The sequence below is a fragment of the Panulirus ornatus genome, chromosome 14 (assembly GCF_036320965.1).
Source record: "Panulirus ornatus isolate Po-2019 chromosome 14, ASM3632096v1, whole genome shotgun sequence".
Lineage (NCBI taxonomy): Eukaryota > Metazoa > Arthropoda > Malacostraca > Decapoda > Palinuridae > Panulirus > Panulirus ornatus.
The window spans coordinates 923870-949706 of record NC_092237.1 but is presented as its reverse complement, the minus strand read 5'-3'; the positions used below and the strand labels follow the sequence as shown (position 1 = coordinate 949706).

General features: G+C 41.0%; 1 protein-coding gene across 6 annotated transcripts in view; it reads right to left on the bottom strand.

Moving 5' to 3' along the window:
• The window catches only part of LOC139753124 (uncharacterized), an 82365-nt gene that overhangs the window by 44213 nt on the left and 12315 nt on the right, over window positions 1-25837 (bottom strand). For 4 of the 6 annotated variants that reach the window (XM_071669236.1, XM_071669239.1, XM_071669240.1 and 1 more), the window contains exons 2-3: window positions 25296-25553; window positions 4472-4591 (exon numbers count right to left, since the gene is read on the bottom strand). In XM_071669236.1, coding sequence (XP_071525337.1) covers window positions 4472-4591; window positions 25296-25529 — 354 coding nt within the window. In that variant the 5' untranslated portion in view covers window positions 25530-25553. Of the gene's footprint in view, window positions 1-4471; window positions 4592-25295; window positions 25675-25837 lie in introns of all 6 variants that reach the window. The other 2 variants (XM_071669238.1, XM_071669237.1) reach the window with 1 other exon arrangement.

The following is a 25837-nucleotide window of genomic DNA, read 5'->3' as shown; positions in this document are numbered from 1 at the left end:
GGTCTCCCACTTCTCCTTGTTCCCTCCACCTCCGACACATATATCCTCTTGGTCAATCTTTCCTCACTCATTCAACCATCTCAAAACGCCCTCTTCTGCTCTCTCAACCACACTCTTTTTATTACCACACATCTCTCTTACCCTTACATTACTTACTCAATCAAACCACCTCACACCACATATTGTCCTCAAACATCTCATTTCCAGCACATCCACCCTCCTGCGCACAACTCTATCCATAGCCCATGCCTCGCAACCATACAACATTGTTGGAACCTCTATCCCTTCAAACCTACCCATTTTTGCTTTCCGAGATAATGTTCTCGGTTTCCACACATTCTTCAAGGCTCCCAGAATTTTCCCCCCCTCCCCCCACCCTATGATTCACTTCCGCTTCCATGGTTCCATCCGCTGCCAAATCCACTCCCAGACATCTAAAGCACTTCACTTCCTCCAGTTTTTCTCCATTCAAACTTACCTCCCAATTGACTTGACCCTCAACCCTACTGTACCTAATAACCTTGCTCTTATTCACATTTACTCTCAATTTTCTTCTTTCACACACTTTACCAAACTCAGTCACCAGCTTCTGCAATTTCTCACATGAATCAGCCACAAGTACTGTATCATCAGCGAACAACAACTGACTCACTTCCCAAGCTCTCTCATCCACAACACACTGCATACTTGCCCCTCTTTCCAAAACTCTTGCATTCACCTCCCTAACAAACCCATCCATAAACAAATTAAACAACCATGGAGACATCACACACCCCTACCGCAAACCTACATTCACTGAGAACCAATCACTTTCCTCTCTTCCTACACGTACACATGCCTTACATCCTTGATAAAAACTTTTCACCGCTTCAAACAACTTGCCTCCCACACCATATATTCTTAATACCTTCCACAGAGCATCTCTATCAACTCTATCATATGCTTTCTCCAGACCCATAAATGCTACATACAAATCCATTTGCTTTTCTAAGTATTTCTCACATACATTCTTCAACAAACACCTGATCCACACATCCTCTACCACTTCTGAAACCACACTGCTCTTCCCCACTCTGATGCTCTGTACATGCCTTCACCCTCTCAATCAATACCCTCCCATACAATTTACCAGGAATATTCAAGAGACTTATACCTCTGTAATTTGAGCACTCACTCTTATCCCCTTTACCTTTGTACAATGGCACTATGCAAGCATTCCTCCAATCCTCAGGCACCTCACCATGAATCATTTTTTTTTTTTTTTTTTTTTTTATACTTTGTCGCTGTCTCCCGCGTTTGCGAGGTAGCGCAAGGAAACAGACGAAAGAAATGGCCCAACCCCCCCCCCCATACACATGTACATACACACGTCCACACACGCAAATATACATACCTACACAGCTTTCCATGGTTTACCCCAGACGCTTCACATGCCTTGATTCACTCCACTGACAGCACGTCAACCCCTGTATACCACATCGCTCCAATTCACTCTATTCCTTGCCCTCCTTACACCCTCCTGCATGTTCAGGCCCCGATCACACAAAATCTTTTTCACTCCATCTTTCCACCTCCAATTTGGTCTCCCTCTTCTCCTCGTTCCCTCCACCTCCGACACATATATCCTCTTGGTCAATCTTTCCTCACTCATTCTCTCCATGTGACCAAACCATTTCAAAACACCCTCTTCTGCTCTCTCAACCACGCTCTTTTTATTTCCACACATCTCTCTTACCCTTACGTTACTTACTCGATCAAACCACCTCACACCACACATTGTCCTCAAACATCTCATTTCCAGCACATCCATCCTCCTGCGCACAACTCTATCCATAGCCCACGCCTCGCAACCATACAACATTGTTGGAACCACTATTCCTTCAAACATACCCATTTTTGCTTTCCGAGATACTGTTCTCGACTTCCACACATTTTTCAAGGCTCCCAAAATTTTCGCCCCCTCCCCCACCCTATGATCCACTTCCGCTTCCATGGTTCCATCCGCTGACAGATCCACTCCCAGATATCTAAAACACTTCACTTCCTCCAGTTTTTCTCCATTCAAACTCACCTCCCAATTGACTTGACCCTCAACCCTACTGTACCTAATAACCTTGCTCTTATTCACATTTACTCTTAACTTTCTTCTTCCACACACTTTACCAAACTCAGTCACCAGCTTCTGCAGTTTCTCACATGAATCAGCCACCAGCGCTGTATCATCAGCGAACAACAACTGACTCACTTCCCAAGCTCTCTCATCCCCAACAGACTTCATACTTGCCCCTCTTTCCAGGACTCTTGCATTTACCTCCCTAACAACCCCATCCATAAACAAATTAAACAACCATGGAGACATCACACACCCCTGCCGCAAACCTACATTCACTGAGAACCAATCACTTTCCTCTCTTCCTACACGTACACATGCCTTACATCCTCGATAAAAACTTTTCACTGCTTCTAACAACTTGCCTCCCACACCATATATTCTTAATACCTTCCACAGAGCATCTCTATCAACTCTATCATATGCCTTCTCCAGATCCATAAATGCTACATACAAATCCATTTGCTTTTCTAAGTATTTCTCACATACATTCTTCAAAGCAAACACCTGATCCACACATCCTCTACCACTTCTGAAACCGCACTGCTCTTCCCCAATCTGATGCTCTGTACATGCCTTCACCCTCTCAATCAATACCCTCCCATATAATTTACCAGGAATACTCAACAAACTTATACCTCTGTAATTTGAGCACTCACTCTTATCCCCTTTGCCTTTGTACAATGGCACTATGCACGCATTCCGCCAATCCTCAGGCACCTCACCATGAGTCATACATACATTAAATAACCTTACCAACCAGTCAACAATACAGTCACCCCCTTTTTTAATAAATTCCACTGCAATACCATCCAAACCTGCTGCCTTGCCGGCTTTCATCTTCCGCAAAGCTTTTACTACCTCTTCTCTGTTTACCAAATCATTTTCCCTAACCCTCTCACTTTGCACACCACCTCGACCAAAACACCCTATATCTGCCACTCTGTCATCAGACACATTCAACAAACCTTCAAAATACTCATTCCATCTCCTTCTCACATCACCACTACTTGTTATCACCTCCCCATTTACGCCCTTCACTGAAGTTCCCATTTGCTCCCTTGTCTTACGCACCCTATTTACCTCCTTCCAGAACATCTTTTTATTCTCCCTAAAATTTACTGATAGTCTCTCACCCCAACTCTCATTTGCCCTTTTTTTCACCTCTTGCACCTTTCTCTTGACCTCCTGTCTCTTTCTTTTATACTTCTCCCACTCAATTGCATTTTTTCCCTGCAAAAATCGTCCAAATGCCTCTCTCTTCTCTTTCACTAATACTCTTACTTCTTCATCCCACCACTCACTACCCTTTCTAAACAGCCCACCTCCCACTCTTCTCATGCCACAAGCATCTTTTGCGCATGAATCATACATACATTAAATAACCTTACCAACCAGTCAATAATACAGTCATCCCCTTTTATTATAAATTCCACTGCAATACCATCTAAACCTGCTGCCTTGCCGGCTTTCATCTTCCGCAAAGCTTTTACTACCTCTTCTCTGTTTACCAAATCATTTTCCCTCACCCTCTCACTTTGCACACCACCTCGACCAAAACACCCTATCTCTGCCACTCTATCATCAAACACATTCAACAAACCTTCAAAATACTCACTCCATCTCCTTCTGACATCACCATTACTTGTTATCACCTCCCCATCTTCCCCCTTCACTGAAGTCCCCATCTGCTCCTTTGTCTTATGCACTTTATTTACCTCCTTCCAAAACATCTTTTTATTCTCCCTAAAATTTAATGATACTCTCTCACCCCAACTTTCATTTGCCCTCTTTTTCACCTCTTGGACCTTTCTCTTGACCTCCTGTCTCTTTCTTTTATACATCTCCCACTCATTTGCATTTTTCCCTGCAAAAATCGTCCAAATGCCTCTCTCTTCTCTTTCACTAATAATCTTACTTCATCCCACCACTCACTACCCTTTCTAACCTGCCCACCTCCCACACTTCTCATGCCACAAGCATCTTTTGCACAAGCTTTCAATGCTTCCCTCAATACATCCCATTCCTCCCCCACTCCCCTTACATCCTTAGTTCTCACCTTTTTCTATTCTGTACTCAGTCTCTCCTGGTACTTCCTCACACAAGTCTCCTTCCTAAGCTCACTTACTCTCACCACTCTCTTCACCCCAACATTCTCTCTTCTTTTCTGAAAACCTCTACAAATCTTCACCTTTGCCTCCACAAGATAATGACCAGACATCCCTCCAATTGCACCTCTCAGCACATAAACAACCAAAAGGCTCATTTCTTGTTCAATCAATTTTCCTCATGCTATCTTTCTACTGTGGGAAATGGCAAACATGTATGACCTCACAAAAAAAATACAGATGTAATAAACACCTGTTCTGATTCTTGTCCTGGTTGTGAACTCTTTTGATCAGCTGATTCAGAATTATGGCTGTCAGTCTTAACTTCATCAGCTGTAGTTGCATTCTCAGCTGTCTCAATCTTGGAAAGAGCCTTAAAAAAAAATTTCATAAAACCAAATTAGAATATCAGGGCTGAATACTGCAGTAAAATGTGATCTCTAATGAGACATTATATGCTCTGAGTATGTGTGAAACACTACAATAGCATACATGCATGAAAAATGGGACTAGACATATATGTATCACATATTTTTTGTGAAAAAAAAAATAATGAAGATATTGATGAGCTTCCATAAAAAGACCAGATCATGCATAAAATAAGCAGTCAACCAAAAGACTGGAACAGAGCTAATTTCAAAACAAAATTATTATCATGCTGTCAAGACAGTGCAAGAAATCATAACCAACTCATCCCATGTGGTCAACTACAGAGGTGCTCGAATTTACCTGAAACATATAAAAAAAAAACTAATTCATAAAAGATGTAGTCCCAATCTGCAGTCAATTCAAATGAAAATAAAGTACAGTAAAACCTTTATTAACCATAATTTGAGCCAACTAAATGTTCAAAACATATTTTCACAATTTCGGTTGGCAACCCTCTATCATTTGGAAAAATTTGAAAAACTAAAAGATATATTAAAGAGTCGTGCAATGACCATGCCACAGCAATTACTGTACTCACTACCCAGTGTTCTGTAGCACTGGTGATAGCCTACCATCTCCCAAGCATTTTGTGGTGCAGTGTTGTGTGCTGGTCCTGCACATTTGCGTATCTTGTGCACCCTGGATTACTGATGTGGACAATTACACCCTTCAAGAATTGCCAGCAATTGCCTGACAGCTCATCAAAGCCATCTATGTCTTGCACGAAGCACAAGAGGAATGTTTTAAGCTTCGTAAAAAAGACAGAAATGTGCAAGGGGCTGGCTAAGGGCAACTCCATGTCCGCACTTGTGAAGAACTTCCACATTATTTGCTTACATATTTCAATATTTCCCCTTTATATTCAAAGATATGTAAAACATTTTAGATTTTGAAAATTTCTGTATTATCAACATATCAAAAACCCTGAAAAAATAAAAAATTTGTCATCTGGAGTGGCTGATTCCCCTAAGCATTTTGGATAACACAGGTTTTACTGTAATTAAGAAAACAGTTTTCTAAAAAGTGCATTTTGCAGTTGCTACTCATTCATATATAAAAAGCTAAAGAAATATTCAACTGTTTTGTTCTGTATCAGGATAATAGCTTTTAAACTTTCTCTCTAAAAGCAAAACAAATTTTCATGTAAAGGTACACTGAAACAAACACATAAACACAAAGAATATTCTAAAATTTTTTAAAGAGAACAGAAAAGTCTAAGTAGATTATACACCTTAAAATTATCATAAAAATGGATAAAAACTAACCATGAGCAATGGAGTTTTTCAGTATTTAATGTGCAGAAATTTACTCCTGGGAAAACAAGGCTTAAATCTGATGTTTCATCAAGACAACATGTTCCTTTACCAAGAAACTGCCATGTATTCATAACACACTACAACTCATGCAATAGCTCATGATTTTCATGGCACTGGAAACAGATGAAAATACCCTGCAAAAATTAAATAATCTCAAACATATCTTGACCATGAGACTGAACTCAGTGCATACCTAAACAAGACAAAGGAAGAGATTTCATTTACGAGTATCTAACCCTTTCAGTGCTACTGTCCCTGACTGAAGCAAGTGTACTAGGATGCTACAATTCTTTCCTCAATTGAATCACTGCTTTCCCACATCTTGAATTCTGTGCACAATGTAGGCTGATCACAGACGGCAACCAAAACAAAACAAGGGTCACTGAAGCTGCTTGATGGTCTCAATATCCTTCTAATGATCACAGTGGGTGGTATTGTAACTTTTTTAGGGACTAACAGCATGTGTAATGCTTACTGTTATGCCCCCACAACCCTTACTTAGAACTGGCCAGTTCAGTAAATGTGTTTTTCTAAAATACAAAAGCTTAACTTTGAATAAATAGGAATTAAAAAAAATAATTTCAATAATTACTCTGTACTTAATCGTATAAATAAAGTAGTTTCAAAATGTGAGAAGGTAACATGTATACATAAGAATGGCCATTACAGTACATGATGTGTTTTTCCTAAACTAGGAACAGCTCATTCTGAACTCTTTAAGGACCCCAGACACAGATACAGCTTAGGGAGGCAGGTTCCTCAAAGTACTTGTCGAGGAGTCATCTTCCCACCCTCATTTAAAATAGGTGACTTTATCAGTTTTTATTGATATTTCAGGTCAAAATCAACTACAATTAGCACAGGAAAAATAACTCTAGTGTCAGTAACTCATATAAAACAATATCTTATGCAGTGAGGACTCTAGCCAAATTTGTATGGTTTGTTTTTTCCCTCTCTACCTATATATCTATCTATACCTCTCCAAATATCCCTGTCCTTACACACCTCCCTTGCATACACCATTTCACCTATTCTTCCCCATTTCTCTTTTACCAGTACTTTTCCACCCTGTTCCCCATGTCACACGTGGTTTTCCTCTCACAGCATCCCCTTTAATTGCACCATCCTCTTTAATTTTATCATCATACACCCACCTAGCAAATTTCCAGTCTTGCATTCTTTCCACAAGCCTAGACCACCTCAAAGCATTACATTTCACCCACTCTACTACTCCACAATTCATTTTCCTTTGCATTCCCTACCATATCAAATCTCCTATACACCCTTTCATTACTTTCTCCATTCCATCTAATCATATGCTCCTCTCAATTAGGTTGTTTCCACAGCCTAGATTCTTGACATCTGCGACTCATACCATTTCCATGTTTCAGCTGCATAGGTCAGGGTTGAGAGGATTGTGCTGTCCCTTAATCCTTTCTTCATTTCCACACTTACATCTCTACCCTTCATTTTTCTATTAAGGGAACCAGTGACTCTTTTACTCTCTATTGCTCTCTCCCTTCTCTCTCCTTCCACATCACCAAACTTACCCATAACAGCTCCCAAATAATCAAATAATCAAGTTCTGTCACCTTTTCCAGTCTTTCTCCCCATATCTAAAACAACTGATTACACTTTCTTTTCTCATTCAACAGGGCTTTGCAAAAATTTTCACTCCATTTCCTTTCATATATCATTACTTTACTGAACTGACCTTAAACTGCCTATGCTTACATACATCATAAAACAGAATTATAACCATCTACAACTCTTCACTTTCAGCAAATAATACAGTATCATCCACATACATGCTTGTCAACAGCAACATACCCCACCACCACAACCATATCTACCTTCCTTTTCCTTTGCTTTCATCTCTCATCACTTTATCCTAAATATGTTAAAAAAGTCACAGTGACATCACACAACCTTGCTTCACACCCACATGAACACTGAAACTTTCACTCAACTCTCCATCCACTCTTACATATGCATTTTCTCCTTAACAGAAGGCTTTCACATCCAACAGCTGTCCCTCTACCCCATATATCCTTAACACATCCCATAAGGTACTCCACTTGACTCTGTCATACACTTTCTCCAGATCCATTAAAACTACAAACAGCTTCTCTACTTTTTGCTCAAAATCTTTCTATTCACAATGTAAAAATCTGATCCACATATCCCTCACCTTTCCCAAACCCCCTTAATCCTCATACTGCATTCATTCACTTCTATCACTTTACAAATCAACACTCTTGCATAAACTTTTCCTGTTATACTTAAACTTATTCCCCTACAACTGATACACACATCCTTAGGACCTTTCCCATTGATTAAAGGAATAATAATAGTTTTCATCCAATCCTCAGGCACAACCTTTTGCTTCCATGCTAAATCATATATCAAATGCATCCACTCTATCACACTTTTTCTTCCATACTTCAGCATTTCAGCTGTAATCCCATCCACTTCCATAGCCTTTCCTACCTTCTAACTCATTACTGTCTTTTCATCTCCCTTTTTATTGCACGCCCTGGCACTTGTATCCTTTTCCTTCCATCCTCTACACCTACGCATGCATCAACTGCTGCCTAATCCTCTCTCCCATTCATCAGTTCTTCAAAATACTCTTTCCATCTTCCTTTCACTTCCTCCTCCTGATTCAGCCACCCCTCTACCTTACTTCTCATATTTCCATTCCATTCTCACAACCATCTCTTACCTTTTCACCTTTCAGTACAATTTCTTATTTTCCTTAAACTTTTCACTCAACTTTCTTGCAAAATCTTCATCTAATCTTTCTCTGCTTTCCTCTATCAGCCTCTTTAACATTCCACTAGCACATCTTATACTCTTCCCTCCTCCTTTGCTGACTTTCCAGCGATACATTCCTTTCACGCAATCTACCACATGCCTTTTTCTTTTCTTTCACAGCATTTCTAATCTCATCCATCCACCATACATTTCCCTTTTATTCTTATATCCCATAGCCTTGTATCTAATTCTATAACCTTTAACAGTCTTTCTACAGTATAATAGGACTATATAAAGTAGGGAAATATTAGAGAAAGGATCTTACTTCTTATTACACTTGATCTCCATTTCCCACATCAGCAAGGTAGCACCAGGAAACAGACAAAGAAAAATCCATCCAGTCATATGCATGCATATATACATACATGCACCTAAATGTACATATAAATACATATACATATCAACATATATGTATGTATATACATACATACACACACATATACATATATACATATGAAAATATTCATAATTTCTTGCCTTCGTCCATTCCTGGCACCATCCTTCCCCAGAGAAAACAGCATCACCACACCCTGCTTCAGCGATGTAGTGCCAGGAAACATACAAAAAAGGTCACATCAGCTCACACTCAGTCTCTAGCTGTCGTGTGTATTATCCGAACCACAGCTCCCTATCTACATCCAGGCCCCACAGACCTTTCCATGATTTGCCTCAGATGTTTAACTACATGCCTTTCATCCTTCTGCAAGTTCAAGGCCACAATCACTTAAATTCTTTTTCATTCATCCATCCATCTCAAAAATAGTCTCCCATTTCTCCCTGTTCCCTCCACCTCTGACACATATATCCTCTTTGTCAACCTTTCCTCAGTCATTCTCTCCATATGTCCAAACCATTTCAACACACCCTCTTCTGCTTTCTCAACCACACTTTTTATTACCACATATCTCTCTTATCCTTACCTTACACACTTGATCAAACCACCTCAAACCACATATTGTCCTCAAATATTTCATTTCCAACATAATCATCCTCCTCCATCTAACTCTATCCATAGCCCATGCCTTGAAACCATATGATATTGTTGGATCTACTAATCCTTCTAACATAACATTCTCTCCTACACATTCATCATCGCTCCCAGAACCTTCGCCCCCTCCCCAACCCTGTGACTCACATCCACTTCCATGCTTCCCAGGCCCTCTCATCCCTAAGAGTATCCCAACAGACTGCATACTCACCCCATTCTACAAAACTCTTGCATTGATCTCCCTAGCCACCCAATTCATAAACAAATCAAACAACCATGGGGACATCACATACCCCTGCCACAGACCAATCTTCACTGGGAACCAACCATGCTCCTCTCTTTCTAATTGTACATATGCCTTACATCCTTGATAAAAACTTCTCACTGCTTCTAGCAGTTTAACTCTAACACCATATATTCTTAAGACCTTCCACAAAGCATCTCGATCAACCCTATCATATGCCTTCTGCAAATCCACAAATGCTACATACATATTCATCTGTTTTTCTAAGTATATTTCAAATACATTCTTCAAAGTAAACACCTGATCCACACATCCTCTACCACTTCTAAAACCACATTGCTCCTCCCCAGTCTGATGCTCTGCACATGTCCTCACCCCTCTCAATCAATATCCTCCCATACAATTTCCCAGGAATACTCGACAAACTTATGCCTCTGTGGTTCAAACACTCACCTTTATCCCCTTGGCCTTTGTACAATGGCACTATGCATGCATTCCACCAATCCTTATGCACTTCATGATCCATACATACATTGAATATCCTTACCAAGCAATCAACAAAACAGTCACCTCCTTTCTTAATAAATTCAACTGCAATGCCATCCAATCCCGCCACCTTGTCGGATTTCATCTTTTGCAGGCTTTCACCTGCTCTTCTCTCTTTACCAAACTATTCTCCCTGACGCTCTCACTTTGCACACCACCCTGACCAATATACCCTGCATCTGCCACTCTATCTTCAACACATTCAACAATCCTTCAAAATAATCACTCCATCTCCTCACTACCTGTTATGACTTCCCCCTTGCCCCCTTCACTGATGTTCCCATTTTTTCTCTTGTCTTACGAACATTATTTACCTCATTCCAAAACATCTTATTTTCCCTAAACTTTAATGATACTCTCTCACCCCTAACTCATTTGCCCTCTTTTTCAACCCTTAGACCTTCTTCTTGGCCTGCCACTTTCTCTTATACATCTCCCAGTCATTTGCACACCTTCCTTGTATCATCCAAATGCCTCTCTTTTCTCTTTCACTAACAACTTTACCTCTTCATCTGCCCACCTCCCACCTTTCTCATCCCACATGCATTCTTGCATATGCCATCACTGCTTCCCTAAATACATCTCATTCCTCACCCCACTCCCCTCAATTCATTTGCTCTCACCTTTTGCCATTCTATGCTCAATCTCTCCTGTATTTCTTCACATGTTGCCTTTCCAAGCTCATGTACTTTCACCACTCTCTTCTCCCAACATTCTCCCTTCTTTTATGAAAACTACAAATCTTCACCTTTGCCCCCACAAGATAGTGATCAGACATCCCACCAGCTGCCAGTCTCAGCACATTTACATCCAAAAGTCTCTCTTTTACACCCCTATTAATTAATACATAATCTATAATGCCCACTGCTCACATACATATACTTGTGTATATCTCACTTTTTAAACCAGGTATTCCCAATCAATCTTTATTTCAGCATACAAATCCACAAGCTCTTCACCATTTCCATTCATGTAGCACCAATTAAACCCTCACCTTTGCATTCAAATCACCCAACACTAATACCCGGTCTCATGCGCCAAATCTGACACACTCACTCAACTGCTCCCAAAACACTTGCCCCTCATGATCTTTTTTCTCATGCTTAGGCACAGAGGCACCAACAACCACCCATCTCTTGCTATCCATTTTCAGTTTTACCCACATCAATCTAAAATTTACTCCTTACACTATCACACACTCCCACAACTGCTTCAGGAGAAGCGCTACTCCTTCCTTAGCTCTTGTCCTCTCACCAACCCCTGACTTTACTACCAAGATGCTTCCAAACCATTCTTCCCCTTTACCCTTAAGCTCCATTTCACTCAGAGCCAGAACATACAGGTTTCTTTCCTCAAACAGACTACCTATCTCCTTTCTTTTCATATTGGTTACATCCACAAACATTCAGACACCCCAATCTGAGCCTTCATGGAGGATGAACACTCCCCACTTGACACCTGTTTTATCTTTTAGAAAATGAATTACAAGAAGGGGAGGTTTTGCAGCCCCCACTGCCACCCCCTTTAGTCACCTTCTACAACATGTGGGGAATATGTGGGAAGTATTCTTTCTTCCCTATCCCCAGGAATAAACCATTTTTGATCTCTATTGATTATCATAAATTTTGTGCTTACTGCTGTAATTTCTGTATAGTAAAGTACTATTTTCATTAACTATAAATGTACTGAAATCCATATTAGCAAGAAAAAAATATTATACACGTCAAGTAACAAAAAAGTAGGAAGCTTTCTTGAAAAAATAATATATAATTTCTTTTTTCTATGTTTGTCTTGGCAAAACATCAATGTGTGCAATTCAATGATGTACATAATATCACACCATTCGAACTGAAGTTACACAACCTCTATAATTAGTGGAGTAAGGGCTCATGATCTACATTCACCGAATGACACATTACTTTTAATGGTTCTTATTTACACATGCTTACATACATATCAACGCTTCAGAATTATTTTTAATTTTTTTTTATTTTTCATTATACTTTGTCGCTGTCTCCCGCGTTTGCGAGGTAGCGCAAGGAAACAGACGAAAGAAATGGCCCAACCCCCCCCCCCCCATACACATGTATATACATACGTCCACACACGCAAATATACATACCTACACAGCTTTCCATGGTTTACCCCAGACGCTTCACATGCCCTGCTTCAATCCACTGACAGCACGTCAACCCCGGTATACCACATCGCTCCAATTCACTCTATTCCTTGCCCTCCTTTCACCCTCCTGCATGTTCAGGCCCCGATCACACAAAATCTTTTTCACTCCATCTTTCCACCTCCAATTTGGTCTCCCTCTTCTCCTTGTTCCCTCCACCTCCGACACATATATCCTCTTGGTCAATCTTTCCTCACTCATCCTCTCCATGTGCCCAAACCACTTCAAAACACCCTCTTCTGCTCTCTCAACCACGCTCTTTTTATTTCCACACATCTCTCTTACCCTTACGTTACTCACTCGATCAAACCACCTCACACCACACATTGTCCTCAAACATCTCATTTCCAGCACATCCATCCTCCTGCGCACAACTCTATCCATAGCCCACGCCTCGCAACCATACAACATTGTCGGAACCACTATTCCTTCAAACATACCCATTTTTGCTTTCCGAGATAATGTTCTCGACTTCCACACATTCTTCAAGGCCCCCAAGATTTTCGCCCCCTCCCCCACCCTATGATCCACTTCCGCTTCCATGGTTCCATCCACTGCCAGATCCACTCCCAGATATCTAAAACACTTCACTTCCTCCAGTTTTTCTCCATTCAAACTCACCTCCCAATTGACTTGACCCTCAACCCTAGTGTACCTAATAACCTTGCTCTTATTCACATTTACTCTTAACTTTCTTCTTCCACTACTTTTCCAAACTCAGTCACCAGCTTCTGCAGTTTCTCACATGAATCAGCCACCAGCGCTGTATCATCAGCGAACAACAACTGACTCACTTCCCAAGCTCTCTCATCCCCAACAGACTTCATACTTGCTCCTCTTTCCAAAACTCTTGCATTTACCTCCCTAACAACCCCATCTATAATCAAATTAAACAACCATGGAGACATCACACACCCCTGCCGCAAACCTACATTCACTGAGAACCAATCACTTTCCTCTCTTCCTACACGTACACATGCCTTACATCCTCGATAAAAACTTTTCACTGCTTCTAACAACTTTCCTCCCACACCATATATTCTTAATACCTTCCACAGAGCATCTCTATCATATGCCTTCTCCAGATCCATAAATGCTACATACAAATCCATTTGCTTTTCTAAGTATTTCTCACATACATTCTTCAAAGCAAACACCTGATCCACACATCCTCTACCACTTCTGAAACCACACTGCTCTTCCCCAATATGATGCTCTGTACATGCCTTCACCCTCTCAATCAATACCCTCCCATATAATTTACCAGGAATACTCAACAAACTTATACCTCTGTAATTTGAGCACTCACTCTTATCCCCTTTGCCTTTGTACAATGGCACTATGCACGCATTCCGCCAATCCTCAGGCACCTCACCATGAGTCATACATACATTAAATAACCTAACCAACCAGTCAACAATACAGTCACCCCCTTTTTTAATAAATTCCACTGCAATACCATCCAAAACTGCTGCCTTGCCGGCTTTCATCTTCCGCAAAGCTTTCACTACCTCTTCTCTGTTTACCAAATCATTTTCCCTAACCCTCTCACTTTGCACACCACCTCGACCAAAACACCCTATATCTGCCACTCTATCATCAAGCACATTCAACAAACCTTCAAAATACTCACTCCATCTCCTTCTCACATCACCACTACTTGTTATCACCTCCCCACTTGCGCCCTTCACCGAAGTTCCCATTTGCTCCCTTGTCTTACGCACTTTATTTACCTCCTTCCAGAACATCTTTTTATTCTTCCTAAAATTTAATGATACTCTCTCACCCCAACTCTCATTTGCCCTTTTTTTCACCTCTTGCACCTTTCTCTTGACCTCCTGTCTCTTTCTTTTATACATCTCCCACTCAATTGCATTTTTTCCCTGCAAAAATCGTCCAAATGCCTCTCTCTTCTCTTTCACTAATACTCTTACTTCTTCATCCCACCACTCACTACCCTTTCTAATCAACCCACCTCCCACTCTTCTCATGCCACAAGCATCTTTTGCGCAATCCATCACTGATTCCCTAAATACATCCCATTCCTCCCCCACTCCCCTTACTTCCATTGTTCTCACCTTTTTCCATTCTGTACTCAGTCTCTCCTGGTACTTCCTCACACAGGTCTCCTTCTCAAGCTCACTTACTCTCACCACCCTCTTCACCCCAACATTCACTCTTCTTTTCTGAAAACCCATACAAATCTTCACCTTAGCCTCCACAAGATAATGATCAGACATCCCTCCAGTTGCACCTCTCAGCACATTAACATCCAAAAGTCTCTCTTTCGCACGCCTGTCAATTAACACGTAATCCAATAACGCTCTCTGGCCATCTCTCCTACTTACATAAGTATACTTATGTATATCTCGCTTTTTAAACCAGGTATTCCCAATCATCAGTCCTTTTTATTTTTAATTATTTTTAAATTGTATAGTAATTTCTGTAACAAGAACCTATAGTAACCAAGAGGCACGTGGCAGTCCTACAAATATCAAAATCTTGGCAGGCTGTTCAAAACAAGCCTGCAAAAACCAGTGTTCATGTGATGACTACTAGCAACTGCTACATTCATTCATACTAAGACTTTCAGTATGGAAGGGTTAAGCATACCCCATACTGTATCATTGACTCCTGATTTAATGAAAAGCTTTGTCAAAGAGGAGAGGATTATCAAAGGTATAAATAACAGCAAAGACTTTACATAAGCTTTCCTATTTGATATGAAAAAAAGGAAAATGAAAAAAACAACAGGTAGGTTAACCCGTTAACTGCTTAATTACATGTACACATCAATCAGTCAGAGATGCCATCAACAAACACTAGATTCCAGCATTTTTCTTGAAAGTTTTGCTAGCTGCCATGAACTATCCAAGATGTTGCCATTGGTTGGGGATAATTTACACTACAACCAGGTGGGATATGTCACAAGATGCATTAGTTCACCAGAAAAACTGTAGTGAAAGGTGTGAAGAATTACAGAAATAGTGAGAGAATCCAGCTCTGATATTGATAAAAACACCTATGGTAACATTACAAGGCTAGAAATGAAGGTTCAGATGCCTACACGCACAATTCAAGAGATTAATGATTATAGCATCTGACAACTGAGAAATGTTTGAATTCCTGTACAGCCTGTAATTCATTTACTACTATAAACTCTTCGAGACCCAAAATCAGTTTTTGCTGGAGAAACTTGAAAAACAATTAAAATATAAGTATCACACAAAAAATAGCTTGGAACACAAAAAACATTGAATGCAAAACTTGCAATTCTGTAAAAGTAGAAATACTGTACACTGATGCACAGAGTGAATAAACTGTGAGGCATGGCCCATCTGGTGGCTTGCCTCAGACCAACCAATATGTTCTGCACAACCTGCTTGGTCCCCAGTAAGATTATTCACTTACAATATACTATCCATATGTGTATAACATGCACAGAACTATACTTTATATTAGTTGTTACCAACTCATCCTACTCAAGGTTACATTGCAAATGGAAAGCCACTTTGGGCAATACCGTATAATTGGGAGTACAGTTTCATCAATGAACTCACTTTGGAACCAAAGGAATCTTCATATCCCTACTATTAGAAATAGTGTAGCCATAGGCAGTAGAAAGCTTAAAAAAGAGGTCCAACTAACAACAGGACTTTTCAATGAAATTGGACCTTTTTTCTTTTCCTGATGTACTTCACTGGAGGGGCGATGCTATTTCATGTGTCGTGGGGTGGCGATGGGAATGCATGAAGGCAGCAAGTATGAATATGTACATGTGTATATATGTATATGTCTGTGTATAAATATGTTTGAAATAAAACGACAACCCCCTTCCCCCACATGTGCGCAAGGTAGCACTAGGAAAGACAACAAAGGCCACATTCGTTCACACTCATTCTCGAGCTGCCATGTATGATGTTACAATACCACAGCTCCCTTTCCATATCCAGGCCCAACAAAACTTTCCATGGTCTACCCCAGACGCTTCACATGCCCTGGTTCAACCAACTGACAGCATGTCGACCCCGGTATACCACATCATTCCAATTCACTCTATTCCTTGCATGTCTTTCACCCTTCTGCATGTTCAGGCCCCGATCGCTCAAAATCTTTTTCACACCATCCTTCCACCTTCAATTTGGTCTCCCACTTCTTATTCCCTCCACATCCAACACATACATCCTCTTTGTCAATCTTTCCTCACTCATTCTCTCCATGTGACCAAACCATGTAAATACACCCTCTTCTCCTCCCTCAACCACATTCTTTTTATTACCACACATCTCTCTTATCCTTTCATTACTTACTCAAGAAAACCACTCACACCACATATTGTCCTAAAACATTTCATATCCAACAAATCCATTGTACAAAGGCAAAGGGGATAGGAGTGACTGCTCAAATTACAGAGGTATAAGTTTGTTGAGTATTCCTGGGAAATTATATGGGAGGGTATTGATTGAGAGGGTGAAGGCATGTACAGAGCATCAGATTGGGGAAGAGCAGTGTGGTTTCAGAAGTGGTAGAGGATGTGTGGATCAGGTGTTTGCTTTGAAGAATGTATGTGAGAAATACTTAGAAAAGCAAATGGATTTGTATGTAGCATTTATGGATCTGGAGAAGGAATATGATAAGAGTTGATAGAGATGCTCTGTGGAAGGTATATACATACGTCCACACACGCAAATATACATACCTACACAGCTTTCCATGGTTTACCCAGACGCTTCACATGCCCTGATTCAACCCACTGACAGCACGTCAACCCTGGTATACCACATCGATCCAATTCACTCTATTCCTTGCCCTCCTTTCACCCTCCTGCATGTTCAGGCCCCGATCACACAAAATCTTTTTCACTCCATCTTTCCACCTCCAATTTGCTCTCCCACTTCTCCTCGTTCCCTCCACCTCCGACACATATATCCTCTTGGTCAATCTTTCCTCACTCATTCTCTCCATGTGCCCAAACCATTTCAAAACACCCTCTTCTGCTCTCTCAACCACGCTCTTTTTATTTCCACACATCTCTCTTACCCTTACGTTACTTACTCGATCAAACCACCTCACACCACACATTGTCCTCAAACATCTCATTTCCAGCACATCCATCCTCCTGCGTACAACTCTATCCATAGCCCATGCCTTGCAACCATACAACATTGTTGGAACAAATATTCCTTCAAACATACCCATTTTTGCTTTCCGAGATAATGTTCTCGACTTCCACACATTCTTCAAGGCTCCCAGGATTTTCGCCCCCTCCCCCACCCTATGATCCACTTCCGCTTCCATGGTTCCATCCGCTGCCAGATCCACTCCCAGATATCTAAAACACTTTACTTCCTCCAGTTTTTCTCCATTCAAACTTACCTCCCAATTCACTTAACCCTCAACCCTACTGTACCTAATAACCTTGCTCTTATTCACATAAACTCTCAACTTTCTTCTTTCACACACTTTACCAAACTCAGTCCCCAGCTTCTGCAGTTTCTCACATGAATCAGCCGCCAGCGCTGTATCATCAGCGAACAACAACTGACTCACTTCCCAAGCTCTCTCATCCACAACAGACTGCATACTTGCCCCTCTTTCCAAAACTCTTGCATTCACCTCCCTAACAACCCCATCCATAAACAAATTAAACAACCATGGAGACATCACATACCCCTGCCGCAAACCTACATTCACTGAGAACGAATCACTTTCCTCTCTTCCTACATGTACACATGCCTTACATCCTCGATAAAACCTTTTCACTGTTTCTAACAACTTTCCTCCCACACCATATATTTTTAATACCTTCCACAGAGTATCTCTATCAACTCTATCATATGCCTTCTCCAGATCCATAAATGCTACATATAAATCCATTTGCTTTTCTAAGTATTTCTCACATACATTCCTGAAAGCAAACACCTGATCCACACATCCTCTACCACTTCTGAAACCACACTGCTCTTCCCCAATCTGATGCTCTGTACATGCCTTCACCCTCTTAATCAATACCCTCCCACATGATTTACCAGGAATACTCAACAAACTTATACCTCTGTAATTTGAGCACTCACCTTTGTCCCCTTTGCCTTTGTACAATGGCACTATGCACACATTCCGCCAATCCTCAGGCACTCACCATGAATCATACATACATTAGATAACCTTACCAACCAGTCAACAATATAGTCACCCCCTTTTTTTATAAATTCCACTGCAATACCATCCAAACCCGCTGCCTTGCTGGCTTTCATCTTCCGCAAAGCTTTTACTACCTCTTCTCTGTTTATCAAATCATTTTCCCTAACCCTCTCACTTTGCACACCACCTCGACCAAAACACCCTATATCTGCCACTCTATCATCAAACACATTCAACAAAACTTCAAAATACTCATTCCACCTCCTTCTCACATCACCACTACTTGTTATCACCTCCCCATTAGCCCCCTTCACTGAAGTTCCCATTTGTTCCCTTGTCTTATGCACTTTATTTACCTCCTTCCAAAACATCTTTTTATTCTCCCTAAAATTTAATGATAGTCTCTCACTCCAGCTCTCATTTGCCCTCTTTTTCACCTCTTGCACCTTTCTCTTGACCTCCTGCCTCTTTCTTTTATACATCTCCCATTCATTTGCATTATTTCCCTGCAAAAATCATCCAAATGCCTCTCTCTTCTCTTTCACAAATAATCTTACTTCTTTATCCCACCACTCACTACCCTTTCTAATCTGCCCACCTCCCACACTTCTCATGCCACAAGCATCTTTTGCGCAAGCCATCACTGCTTCCCTAAATACATCCCATTCCTCCCCCACTCCCATTACGTCCTTAGTTCTCACCTTTTTTCATTCTGTACTCAGTCTCTCCTGGAATGTCCTCACACAAGTCTCCTTCCTAAGCTCACTTACTCTCACCACTTTTTTCACTCCAACATTCTCTCTTCTTTTCTGAAAACCTCTACAAATCTTCACCTTCGCCTACACAAGATAATGATCAGACATCCCTCCAGTTGCACCTCTCAGCATATTAACATCCAAAAGTCTCTCTTTCGCGTGCCTATCAATTAACACGTAATCCAATAACACTCTCTGGCCATCTCTCCTACTTACATACGTATACTTATGTTCATCTCTCTTTTTAAACCAGGTATTCCCAATCAATGGTCCTTTTCCGGCCCATAATTCTACAAGCTCTTCACCATTTCCATTTACAACAGTGAACACCCCATGTACACCAATTATTCCCTCAACTGCCACATTACTCACTTTTGCATTCAAATCACCCATCACTATAACCTAGTCTCTTGCATCAAAACTACTAATACACTCACTCAGCTGCTCCCAAAACACTTGCCTCTCATGATCTTTCTTCTCATGCCCAGGTTCATATGCACCAATAATCACCCATCTCTCTCTATCAACTTTCAGTTTTACCCATATCAATCTAGAGTTTACTTTCTTACACTCTATCACATACTCCCATCACTCCTGTTTCAGGTGTAGTGCTACTCCTTCCCTTACTCTTGTCCTCTCACTAACCCCTGCCTTTACTCCCAAGACATTCCCAAACCACTCTTCCCCTTTACCCTTGACCTTCGTTTTACTCAGAGCCAAAACATCCAGGTTCCTTTCCTCAAACATACAACCTATCTCTCCTTTTTTCTCATCTTGGTTACATCCACAAACATTTAGTCACCCCAATCTGAGCCTTCAAGGAGGATAAGCGCTCCCCGAGTGACTCCTTCTTCTGTTTCCCCTTTTAGAAAGTTAAAATACAAGGAGGGGAGGGTTTCCAGCCCCCTGCTCCCGTCCCCTTTAGTCGCCTTCTACGACACGTGAGGAATGCATGGGAAGTATTCTTTCTCCCCTATCCCCAGGGATATATATATATTCTTTATTTATTTTTATTTTGCTTTGTCGCTGTCTCCCGCATTTGCGAGGTAGCACAAGGAAACAGACGAAAGAAATGGCCCAACCCACTCCCATACAAATGTATATACATACACGTCCACACACGCAAATATACATACCTATACATCTCAATGTACACATATATATACACACATAGACATATACATATATACACATGCACACAATTCAAACTGTCTGCCCCTACTCACCCCCATAGCCACACATGGAATAACATCCCCCTCCCCCCTCATCTGTGCGAGATAGCGCTAGGAAAAGACAACGAATGCCCCATTCGTTCACACTCAGTCTCTAGCTGTCATGCAATAATCCCCGAAACCACAGCTCCCTTTCCACATCCAGGCCCCACACAACTTTCCATGGTTTACCCCAGATGCTTCACATGCCCTGATTCAATCCACTGACAGCATGTCAACCCTGGTATACCACATCAATCCAATTCACTCTATTCCTTGCCCGCATTTCACCCTCCTGCATGTTCAGGCCCCGATAACACAAAATCTTTTTCACTCCATCTTTCCACCTCCAATTTGGTCTCCCACTTCTCCTCGTTCCCTCCACCTCCGACACATATATCCTCTTGGTCAATCTTTCCTCACGCATTCTCTCCATGTGCCCAAACAGACGAAAGAAATGGCCCAACCCCCCCCCATACACATGTATATACATACACGTCCACACACGCAAATATACATACCTACACAGCTTTCCATGGTTTACCCCAGACGCTTCACATGCCTTGATTCAATCCACTGACAGCACGTCAACCCCGGTATACCACATCGCTCCAATTCACTCTATTCCTTGCCCTACTTTCACCCTCCTGCATGTTCAGGCCCCGATCACACAAAATCTTTTTCACTCCATCTTTCCACCTCCAATTTGGTCTCCCTCTTCTCCTCGTTCCCTCCACCTCCGACACATATATCCTCTTGGTCAATCTTTCCCCACTCATTCTCTCCATGTGCCCAAACGACTTCAAAACACCCTCTTCTGCTCTCTCAACCACGCTCCTTTTATTTCCACATATCTCTCTTACCCTTACGTTACTCACTCGATCAAACCACCTCACACCACACATTGTCCTCAAACATCTCATTTCCAGCACATCCATCCTCCTGCGCACAACTCTATCCATAGCCCACGCCTCGCAACCATACAACATTGTTGGAACCACTATTCCTTCAAACATACCCATTTTTGCTTTCCGAGATAATGTTCTCGACTTCCACACATTCTTCAAGGCCCCCAGAATTTTCGCCCCCTCCCCCACCCTATGATCCACTTCCGCTTCCATGGTTCCATCCGCTGCCAGATCCACTCCCAGATATCTAAAACACTTCACTTCCTCCACTTTTTCTCCATTCAAACTCACCTCCCAGTTGACTTGACCCTCAACCCTACTGTACCTAATAACCTTGCTCTTATTCACATTTACTCTTAACTTTCTTCTTCCACACACTTTACCAAACTCAGTCACCAGCTTCTGCAGTTTCTCACATGAATCAGCCACCAGCGCTGTATCATCAGCGAACAACAACTGACTCACTTCCCAAGCTCTCTCATCCCCAACAGACTTCATACTTGCCCCTCTTTCCAAAACTCTTGCATTTACCTCCCTAACAACCCCATCCATAAACAAATTAAACAACCATGGAGACATCACACACCCCTGCCGCAAACCTACATTCACTGAGAACCAATCACTTTCCTCTCTTCCTACACGTACACATGCCTTACATCCTCGATAAAACCTTTTCACTGCTTCTAACAACTTTCCTCCCACACCATATATTCTTAATACCTTCCACAGAGCATCTCTATCAACTCTATCATATGCCTTCTCCAGATCCATAAATGCTACATACAAATCCATTTGCTTTTCTAAGTATTTCTCACATACATTCTTCAAAGCAAACACCTGATCCACACACCCTCTACCACTTCTGAAACCACACTGCTCTTCCCCAATCTGATGCTCTGTACATGCCTTCACCCTCTCAATCAATACCCTCCCATATAATTTATCAGGAATACTCAACAAACTTATACCTCTGTAATTTGAGCACTCACTCTTATCCCCTTTGCCTTTGTACAATGGCACTATGCACGCATTCCGCCAATCCTCAGGCACCTCACCATGAGTCATACATACATTAAATAACCTTACCAACCAGTCAACAATACAGTCACCCCCTTTTTTAATAAATTCCACTGCAATACCATCCAAACCTGCTGCCTTGCCGGCTTTCATCTTCCGCAAAGCTTTCACTACCTCTTCTCTGTTTACCAAATCATTTTCCCTAACCCTCTCACTTTGCACACCACCTCGACCAAAACACCCTATATCTGCCACTCTATCATCAAACACATTCAACAAACCTTCAAAATACTCACTCCATCTCCTTCTCACATCACCACTACTTGTTATCACCTCCCCATTTGCGCCCTTCACTGAAGTTCCCATTTGCTCCCTTGTCTTACGCACTTTATTTACCTCCTTCCAGAACATCTTTTTATTCTCCCTAAAATTTAATGATACTCTCTCACCCCAACTCTCATTTGCCCTTTTTTTCACCTCTTGCACCTTTCTCTTGACCTCCTGTCTCTTTCTTTTATACATCTCCCACTCAATTGCATTTTTTCCCTGCAAAAATCGTCCAAATGCCTCTCTCTTCTCTTTCACTAATACTCTTACTTCTTCATCCCACCACTCACTACCCATTCTTTTGTCTGTTTCCTTGCACTACCTCACCAATGCGGGAGACAGCGACAAAGTATAATGAAAAAATCAAAAAATAAAAATGTATATGTTTGGTAAAGTGTGTGAACGAAGAAAGCTGTGAGTAAATGTGAATAAGAGCAAGGTTATTAGGTTCAGTAGGGTTGAGGGACAAGTCAATTGGGAGGTAAGTATGAATGGAGAAAAACTGGAGGAAGTGAAGTGTTTTAGATATCTGGGAGTGGATATGGCAGCAGATGGAACCATGGAAGAGGAAGTGAGTCATAGGGTGGGGGGAGGAAGCGAAGGTTCTGGGAGCATTGAAGAATGTATGGAAGGCAAGAATGTTAACTCAGAGAGCAAAAATGGATATGTTTGAGGGAATACTGGTTCCAACAATGTTATATGGTTGTGAGGTGTGGGCTATAGATAGGGTTATGCGGAGGAGGGTGGATGTGTTGGAAATGAAATGTTTGAGGACAATATGTGGTGTGAGGTGGTTTCATCAAGTAAGTAATGAAAGGGTGAGAGAGATGTGCCTGGATGTGGAAAGGGGGCTGTGGTTTCAGTGCATTACACATGACAGCTAGAGAATGAGCCTGAACAAATGTGGCCTTTTGTCTTTTCCTAGCGCTACCATGCACGGGGAAGGGGGGATGCTATTTCATGTGTGGCGGGGTGGTGACAGGAATGAATGAAGGCAGCAAGTATGAATATATACATGTGTATATATGTTTATGTCTGTGTAAGTATATGTATGTATATGATGAAATGTATAGGTATATATATGTGCGTGTGTGGGCATGTATGTATATGTGTATGTGGGTGGGTTGGGCCATTCTTTCGTATGTTTCCTTGTGCTACCTCGCTAACGCGGGAGACAGCGACAAGGTATACTAAATAAAAAATGTATGTGTATGTAAACGGTGAAATGTATATGTATACATGCGTGCATGGGCATTTATGTATATATTTGTGTGTGCATGTGAGTGGGTGGTTGGGCCATTCTTCGTCTGTTTCCTTGCACTACTTTACTGATGCAGGAAACAGCGTTTAAGTATAACAATAATAATAAAGATCAACAGATGGACTGAAATGCCTTGAGTCTCAGTTGTGAAGTTCAGCTTAATGATTTCCTCTATAAATACAGAGTTAGGAACCAAAGGCCCTTAACAGCACACCAAATATTGCCCTCCATGTCACCTTAAACTTTAAAATAAAAGTCAAGAGAAATCTTGAACATATGTAATATATAGGTATCATCATGAACAATCAATGCTTAGAAAATTAATGGGGAAATTGGTGGTAGAGTTAGAATTTTATGTATCAAGGGCTTATGTTAACTTGGATTCAAAACATTCTACGCATAAAGAGATGAATAAAAGAGAGAAAAGATAGGGTACTGACATTTGCTTCTTTCTAATAAATTTGTCCTCATTAAATCATACTTCAATATAACCACCAATACCATTATCAAACATCAAATCTATGGTAAACTATAGAGTCTGTATAATGAATTTGTTCTTAATGGCCTAACCTAAAGCAGAAACATATTACAAAGGTTCCATGGTATAAGTTAAGGAAAAGAAATCTTGTTTAAAGGTAACTATCATTTCAATGGCAATTAAAGGAATTGTGTTTAAGAGCAACTATTACATCATAAACCTCTCTACATCAAATAAAACTGTCATCAAACGGGCAGCAATATTATGCAACAATACTTTCCAAATCATATTCACAGTATTTGGTCTATATTAGAGAACAGTGTGTGGGTACAACAGAGAGGGCAGGAAGAAGGGGAGGTGGTTCACCTGTATCCATCCTCCTCCTAGCAACTGGTGGCCAGAGGTAGTCAACATTGTCAAATGATTCATAGTTTTTTAACTATTAACCAGCACAACCTACCTTTCGTGCAGCCTCCAAATCATGTCTTGTCTTCTCATAGAGTGCTTCCAATTCCATTATTCTTGCTTGTAATCTTTCCTTTTCCTCTAATATCAAACCATTTTCAGATATCTGGTTTTTCTCACAGTTCAATTGTTCTTCCTCACTGCTCATCTGATCACACTTTTGAATCACACCATCCTCTTCTTTGTAAGTTGTGTCATCCATCTCCTCTTGGGTATCAATGGATTCCATGTTGTCTTCAGCAGTTTAACTCGTCTAAAAAAATTGGAACATATAGTTACCGCTACATAACTACCAGCAACAAATGGACCATAATTCCTAACTCTTAGTTGCAAGTCTTTTCAAAGAGCCTCAGAGTTTTGAAGTTCCAGTTGTACTGTAATATAAAAAGATATTTTAAAGAAAATGAAAAGAACTGACTTGTCCCACATAAAGTGCAAATGCAAAACATCATAAACTATCTTCAGAACAAACTTCTGCCTTGATGTTTTTCAGTGTCCCAAAATGTTAACATCTCATTCTCCTTCACAGAGCAGAGC